This window comes from Lathyrus oleraceus, chromosome 2, assembly GCF_024323335.1.
Source record: "Lathyrus oleraceus cultivar Zhongwan6 chromosome 2, CAAS_Psat_ZW6_1.0, whole genome shotgun sequence".
In the NCBI taxonomy this organism is placed as follows: domain Eukaryota; kingdom Viridiplantae; phylum Streptophyta; class Magnoliopsida; order Fabales; family Fabaceae; genus Lathyrus; species Lathyrus oleraceus.
The window spans coordinates 155,748,219-155,756,492 of record NC_066580.1 but is presented as its reverse complement, the minus strand read 5'-3'; the positions used below and the strand labels follow the sequence as shown (position 1 = coordinate 155,756,492).

General features: G+C 35.0%; 1 protein-coding gene across 1 annotated transcript; it reads left to right on the top strand.

The window, feature by feature from the left end:
* The first annotated feature begins 7,091 nt into the window (after positions 1–7,091).
* On the top strand, positions 7,092–7,840 carry LOC127122387 (uncharacterized mitochondrial protein AtMg00810-like). The gene is made up of 2 exons (XM_051052727.1): positions 7,092–7,462; positions 7,792–7,840. The coding sequence occupies exons 1-2, from the start codon at positions 7,092–7,094 to the stop codon at positions 7,838–7,840; spliced, it is 420 nt and encodes a 139-aa protein (XP_050908684.1).
* The last annotated feature ends 434 nt before the right edge of the window (positions 7,841–8,274 follow it).

The window sequence follows — 8,274 nt, the reverse complement described above, 5'->3', positions numbered from 1 at the left end:
TCTCGAACTATCTTACTGGAAATAAGAAATGGTTGGTCAATTTTGACTCTAGAAAAAGGACAAAGATCAGATGTGCTGATGATAAATATCCCAATGCTGAAGATATGGGAAATGTCAGATTAGTTTAGAATGATGGTAAAACAACATTAATTCAGAATATGTGGTATGTTCTTGGCATGAAAAGCAACCTGATGAGCCTAGGTCAATTAATTGAGAAAGGATTTTCAGTTACCATGAAGGATAGTCTTTTTAAGCTTTATGACTGTAATCAGAAGTTGATTATGAAGGAAAAATAGAGGAGGAATAAATGATTTAAAGTGAATGTTAAAACTGCATACTCTGAATGCCTTAGTGCAACAAGTGTTGTGAATGAATGTGAGTTGTGGCACAAAATATTTGGTCATCTGAACATCAGAAGCTTAAAGGTTATGAATTCAAAGAAGTTGGTACATGGAATTCCTGCAATTAAGAAGCCAGAAAATTCATGCAATGTGTGCATGAGAGGAAAGCAACCAAGACTTCCATTTGCATCTTAAATGCCTCAAAGAGAAAAACATGCTTTGGGTATGGTGCATTCTGATGTGTGTGGACCATTTCCATTACCTTCAGTTGGAGGGAATTAATAATTTGTGTCATTTGTTTATGAGTTCACAAGGATGGTGTGGGTATCCCTTATAAAGTTCCAACAAGAGGTGTTTGTTGAATTTAAGAAATTCAGAATCAAGGCTGAGAATCAGAGAGGTCAGAAGCTAAAAATTGTCAAAATTGATGGTGGAGGTGAGTATACCTCTACAGAGTTCAGAAAGTTCTGTGTGGAGAATGGAATTGAGCATGATGTGACTTCTTTATATACTCCTCAACATAATGGTCTTACTGAAAGAAGAAAGCGAACTTTGCTTGATATGACAAGGAGCATGTTGAAGGAGAAAAAAATCCCTCACACCTTGTGGGGAAAAGCTATTTCCACCTCAGAGTATGTTTTAAACATGTTTCCAACCAAAAAGCTGGAGGAAATTGTTCCTTTATAGAAGTGGATTGGAGATAAGCAAAATGTGATCCATCTGAAGGTGTTTTGTTCTGTTTGTTACAAACATGCTCTAGATGCTAAGAGAAGGAAGTTGGATGATAAAAGCATAATTATGTTTCTTTTAGGGAACCACAATACAGGTGATTATAAGCTCTACTCTCATGTCACTAACAAGGTTGAATTCAGCAAAGATGTCATTGTAAAGGAATCAGAAACGTGGGATTGGAGTAAATCCCAACCCAACTCTGCTGAGTTAACTTCTGAAGATACTTCATAATAGGAAGGTTCTGAAGATGAGTCAGAATCAGAAGATAATTCTGAATGTGATTAGGAAGGTGACTTTGAAGGTGAGTTTGACTCTGAAGGTGAATCTGATTCTGATCCAAATTTTGATAGTGATTCAGAATCTGGTGTGTAGCGGGGTATTCTTTACCTTTAGATTTATTGACTAAATCAAAAGTAAATCATACAATTCGAGTCGCCACCGCACTTCTATTTATCCAAAGGAAAGGTTAGAAAGCGAACAAAAACCGAGAAGTTTTATCAAGTCAAAAACTAATTAAAATGTCAGAGATCGGGGTAAGGGGGTTGGTTATGCAATGGGAAGGTTTTAAGCACCCAAAACATCCTAGGTACTTCTAGGGAGCCCTTTTCACAATTGTTGTAATGTAGGTTGGTATTTGGAAAAATATTTGTGCAAACATGATTGGGGAGATGAGAGAAGAATGTACAAATTATATCCAATTTTGTGTTTGAATGGATAAACCCATTGCCTACGTACCATCTTTAAAAAGATTAGGATCAAAACCTCGTAGTTCGGGGTAAAAATCTCAAAACAAATTGGTGAATTAATTGGTCCAAAAGCCTTAAGGTCTTTTGTTATCAAAGGGAGAAAACTCAACCTAAAACCACAAATCCACCATGTGAGGAGAGCTTTAACATGCTAGTGAGGGGTTAACCCTATAATAAGCATGGAAGACTTATTGTCCATCATTAAGGATAGAGGTGAGCATTATATCATCCACTAGGATAGCTAAAACCTAATAGTTAATGTTTATGAAAAGCTTTGGGAAAAGTGGCCATTGAAACCACAAAAGCAATTGAGTGAGTTGTGTTTACCAATGAAAAGTATTTACAAAGTATGGTCAAAGTTGACTTAGAATTCAATTCAAAATAAGTGTTATGAAAAGAAGTTTGAAAATCAAAAGCATAATGCTTAGGTTTCTAATTTTGAAAACAAATGTTAATGTTTGCACAAAAGTTTTGGCTTGGGTTAGAGTGGAGGGAAGAAGAAGAATGGCTAAGTCCTAAACATACAAAAGGTTAAGGAGGAGAAATAAAACCACAAATGGAGTTCCCTTCTTGAGATCATAGTGATGATCCAAGTTGTTCCCTTTCCTTTGGAATAGTAAGCAATAAGCAAATAACTCAAGCAATCAAGCACAAAATCAAGCAAGCTCCTAGGAATCTTCCAATGGCTTTTGTATCTCTCACTTTGGATGCTCATGACAATGATTCTTCTACTTGGCAATTTTGGGATCCCTAGCACATAAGAACACACATCAAAAAGTTCTATAATTCAAACAAAGAATGGACAAGAGTGAGTTTAGAGATTTGGTCCTTTCAAGTCTTCTTCAAGATTAAGCATTCTAAAGGCATGAGGCCTAGTTGCTCTTTGACATTTTCTTCTTTTATAGCATTCTAAAGGCATGAGGCCTAGTTGCTCTTTGACTCCATTTGCATAGGGAATATCCTAAAATCTAAGTCCTTTTGTCCATTTTGCATTTAGTTCACACAAACAGAAAAAACAACACAAGCCCAATAGTATATACACAACTATGTGCTCAAGTGAGCAAAAGGCAAATTGCATTAACATAAACATGAGCTCAAGTGAGCAAAGGGGAAAAGCAAATGAATAATGAACAAGATATTAAATTGCATTGAAGTAAATTGCAAGAATTTAAATGACTTGAATTAAAAGTTAATGGTCAATAGTTAGTGTTAGTGTGCCATAAGGCAATTTAGCGCTGTGTTAAGCAATCGTAAGTGGACTAATATAGTAGTCACACCTATCTGAGGCTGGTTAATAAAATATAGGCAACAAACATAAGTTAGAGACCTTGACTAGTAAGTCAAGCTCCTACAACTTGCCATGCCAAAAGAAAAGAAGAATGATCTTGTATTGATTTAGGTTTTTTGCTTGATCAAGAAGCAACCTATCCTTAATGCAAAGCCATTCACTTGATCTTTGATCAAGATGAATTAGATTTGAATCAAGGAAGATTAAATCTCCCATATATCAAGGCTAACCACCAATCTTTAACTCATTGATCAAAAAGAAAAAAGATGAAGAAGAAGATGAATAAGAATATACATGAATTGAAATTCAAATGAGATAAGCAAAGTACATTGTCCAAAGATAAATGGAATCAAGGTCAAACAATAGTAAACAGAAGCAAAATGATGCTTAAAGGTCAAGAAACAAATAAAATATTTTTGATATTTTTGAAAATTTAAATAATACTTTAATTAAAATAAACAAATAAAGGTCAAACTTCAAATCCATTTCAAATCAACTCTGAAAAGTCCAAATGGATCATCCTAAGTTCAACAAGGTGAAACAAAGTTTGACAAAAAAATTCAGCATTTTTAGAAATCAGAAACTATTTTTAAACAATTAAAAATGAATAAAAAATAACCTAATTGAACTAAAATCTCAAATAAATCTCAAATCAATTAATAAATTGATGAGAATATTTTTCATAGATTCATCATCATTCAAAGAGCTTAAGAAAACATTTTTGTATTTTTTGAATATTGGAAACTATTTAAAATGAATTAAAAATAACCAGAAAAGAGAAAATTCACAAAAAATATCAAATGACAAAATAAAAAATATTAAAAATCATTTTCATAAACTAGAATTAAAAAGGGAAATAATGCAATTGGTCCCATATTTTTTGGATAAAAAATGAAAGAGTTATGATTTTTTGAAATAAAATGAAATAAAGAAAATAAAAAGAAATTAAATCAGAAAATGAAAAATAGAAAAAGATTTGGCGTGTTGGATTCATTTCATTAAATGACCTGGCACATCAAGTGGCTCACAGGCCCGCGCGCATCATAGATCCAAGTCAACTGAGACACACAGCGTATTTAAAAAAGTCATAAGAATGGAGAGTTGTGATTAGATCTGGAAAACACATCCAATGGCTCAGATTAAAAATGGCAAAGGGACGGTGGTGTACACCACCGTCTTCTCCGGTGAACATGAAGATTCCGGCCAAAGTTGCAGGTATGGAAAATTTAACCAAATGAAGCGATCCTCATATCATTGGAAAGCTGGGGTGATGTACATCACCCCTGTACCATTGGTTTTCACTCTAGATCCTCATAGGAAGAGAAATCAGAGGTGGAAAATAATGGTGTTCAATCTGAACTCAATGGATTTACAAAATTAAATGCACAATTCAAATGCCTCTTATGAGAGGACTTCAGCCAAGCCAATAAACACAAGAAATGAGCTATAATCAATGAGTTTCGATTGAAAAAAGTTTGAACATCCACCTCTGAAATGCAAATCTATGGAGCATGATCTCTTCCAACTCTTGATTGCAGTGTGTTCTGGAGATGGAGATAGAGCAAGGCTAAGGAATTATAGTCCAATAATCAACCAATGAAGTTGAAAATTGGATCTGAAAATTTCAAGTGAAAGAGCAAAATTCCTTTGGTAGGGTGTGAGGATTCACTTCTGCAGCATCTAAGGCGCCTTAAGGTTAATGAATGATGAAGCCAAGCAACTCTATTTATAGCAAATGGCAATGGAAGCATGGGAATTTCATATGCATGTGTGATGAAGGCCTCCATGCATGGGCCTGTACAGGCGCATGGAGGGCCCAAATCGAATTGGAAATGCAAGCTTAACATCAGCATAATAGTTTTGGACGTGCAGATGTAAGGGAATTGGAGTGTGCATGGAGTTTTCGAATGGTTTCTAAAAATGCACATGAATCTTCTCCTCTTTGAAACTACCTCTTACCAAAATGAAAGGTCTTGACATGAGGATCAATTGTTATGTTAAACAAAAATCCATTTGGAATTGGGAAATTAATGAAAATTGGTCATAAAGTTCAAGGTGCAAAACACGTGCATGTGAAATTTTCCAAAATGGACCAACTTCAAGCCCCTCTGTTTCAATGATTCAAGCCTCAAATGACAAAACCTTCAACATCAAAGTTGTATTAGTTTCAAGAAAATCAATTTTGACTTAAATTTTGCATCATTTGGATTGTTGATGAGAAAGTTATGGGCACTTGAAGTTGGACTTTTTAACATTTCAATGACTTTGGTCCAAAGTGACCTATAATGTTTTGCATTATCACATGTACTTATTTTAGGATTATGAAAATTTGTTCAACATAACAAATGAGTTAGACATCTTAAAATTTCCAGTGCATTTGATCCCACCTTAAAATCATGAAAAATGAGTGAGTTAGGTCCTTGGGAAGTTGACCCAAAATTAGGGTTTCAGTCAAAATAACCTATAATGTTTTGAAATGGATGATGACCTTCCAAGCTTCAAATCAATTTTTGATGAATATGAAAGTTGTTCATATGGTTCTTAAGAACATTGTTGCTCTTGGGGTCATATTCATTTGACAAACACATCAAAAGTTAGGTCTCAGTGGATTTCAAAATAGTCAGATGAATTGACTGATCAACTTCTCAAGTCCAAACTTCAAATCTTGATGAATGAATGATTGAGGACGCTCAAATAAGCTTAAATATGAATGAAATGATGAATGAAAGAACTTAACTTGATTGTATTTGATCATGGGTTGAGGTTGCTTCATGAGCAAGGCATAGTTGATGCACAGATGAATTAAGGTTTCCTTGGGAAATAAACCTCAAGCCCTTTGGTTTGCTTTGATCAAATTGACAAATTGAGATACTTGGGAGGCATATATGATGATTGAGAGCTTTGGGAACCATTTTCATGCTTGCTTCCATCTTCACTTGGCCATTTCTTTGAGCATAGGGGCCTCCTAAGAGCCTTGGATCACATGGTTGCTCAAGCTAGAAAACAAAAGATGTTAGTGACATATTTTTGTGCTTTTGGTTAGTAAACAAAATAATAAAAGCAACAATATACAATTTAAGCATGCTTTGTGGTCTCAAACCAACTCCCACAAGTCCCAACCTATGGTTAGGAGCCAAGATGCTATGATCCTTGAGGCAAATGCAATGTGCAATGATATGATGCCATGAGGGATCTTAGGGTCAAAATTAGGGTCTTACATGGTGGAAAGCCCGACTTTGGGAATATTCCAGACTCTGAAGGTGGTCATGCCTATGAAGGTGGTACTTCTGGGGGTCCAGCATCTGATACTATTCTAGTGTCCGAAGAAGATTCTGAACAAGTTCAGAGGCCACAAAGAATCAAAAACATTCCAAGAAAATTTGCAGAGTGTGACATGCTGCAAGATACTGAAGTAGACTCTGAAGGAGAAGTCATTAAGTGTGCCATGTTAGTAGATAATGAACCAATGAGTACTAAAGAAGAGCTCAAGAAGAAAGTATGGATGAAGCCAATGAAAGAAGAACTTAAAGTTATATAATGCAGCAAGACTTGGAAGTTGACTGAGCTTCCAAAGAATAAGAAAGCCATCAACATCAGATGGGTTTTCAAGGTGAAACTGAAGCCAAATGGTTCAATTGGAAAACACAAAACAAGGTTAGTGGCAAGAGGTTTTCTACAGAAACCTGGGTTAGACTACCTTGATGTGTTTCCTCCTGTAGCGAGACATGAAACAATCAGATTGGTAATTGCGATACCTGCTAACAGGAATTGGCTTTTGATGCATTTAGATATGAAATTTGTATTTTTTTTAATGGTCTATTACAAGAGGTATAAGTGTCACAACCTCCTGGATTTGTGAAAAAGAATCAGGAAGGGATGGTGTACATACTACATTAAGTGTTGTATGGACTAAAACAAGCTCCTAGAGCTTGGAATCTCAAAATTGATTCATTTTTCAAGCTCCAAGAATTCATAAAGTGTCAGATGGAGTATGGAGTTTATGTTCAGCATATTTTTGAAGGTAATATGATCTTGGAATATCTGTATGTTGATGACATATTACTAACAGGAAGTTGTGAACACGAGATAGCTAAGTTCAAGAAGGTGCTGATGAATGAGTTTGAGATAACTGGTCTAGGAAATATGATATATTTTCTAGGGATGAAGATTATGTACTCTGCGAAGGGTATCATTTTGCATCAGCTGAAGTATAAACTTGGGCTTCTGAAGAGATTTGACCTGCTGAATTATAAGGCCGCGGTCACACCTACAAAAACAAATCACAAATTGGACTTTGATCTTGAAGGTGATGATGTAGATGCTACAACTTTCAAGCAGTTAGTTAGATCTCTGAGGTATTTGTGTAATACTAAACCTGATATTTGCTATGCAGTTGGAATGGTTAGTAGGTTCATGAGTAAACATAAGTGGTCTCATTATCAAGTTGTTGTCAGGATTTTGAGGTATATTAAGGGAACTCTGAAATATGGAGTTTTGTTCTCTTATGGAGAAAAGACTAAGTCAGAGCTGATGTGTTACTCAAACTCTGATTGGTGTGGAAACAGAGTTGACATAAGAAGTACTTCTGGATATTTTCTTAAGTATATGAGAGGTCTTATTTCTTGGTGTTCCAAGAAGTAAACAGTTGTTGATTTGTCAATCTGTGAAGTTGAATATATTGCAGGTGTTGTGGTTGCATATCAAACTGTTTGGCTTCTGAATTTACTGCATGATCTGAAGATCAAGGTAAACAAGTCTCTAAAGTTGATGATTGATAACAAGTTTGCAATCAATCTTGTCAGGAACCCAGTGCTACATGGGATAAACAAGCATATTGAGACTAAGTATCATTTTCTGAGAAGTCAGGTTCATAATGGATTGATAGAAGTTATGCACTATAGCACCCAGAAGCATCTGACAGATGTTCTGATGAAAGCGATCAAAACTAATCAGTTTCTCCACTTGAGAGATGAAATTAGTGTTATTAATTTTATTAGTTAAATTCTAAAATAAAGGAGGATGTTATTAGAGTTTATTATACTCTCTCTTCCTTGATATTTATCTTTATCTTCTTCACCTTGTTCTTCACCTTGTTGTGCAAAATAAAAGTTACCCCAAACTCCATCTTCAACTAATAATGAAAATAGAAGTAAAAAAGAAGAAAAAG

Coding starts and splice junctions, on each gene's coding strand:
- LOC127122387 (XM_051052727.1), top strand. CDS start 7,092: ATGGAGTATGGAGTTTATGTTCAGCATATTTTTGAAGGTAATATGATC. Junction 7,463..7,791: donor CAGTTAGTTAGATCTCTGAG/GTATTTGTGTAA, acceptor AATATATTGCAG/GTGTTGTGGTTGCATATCAA.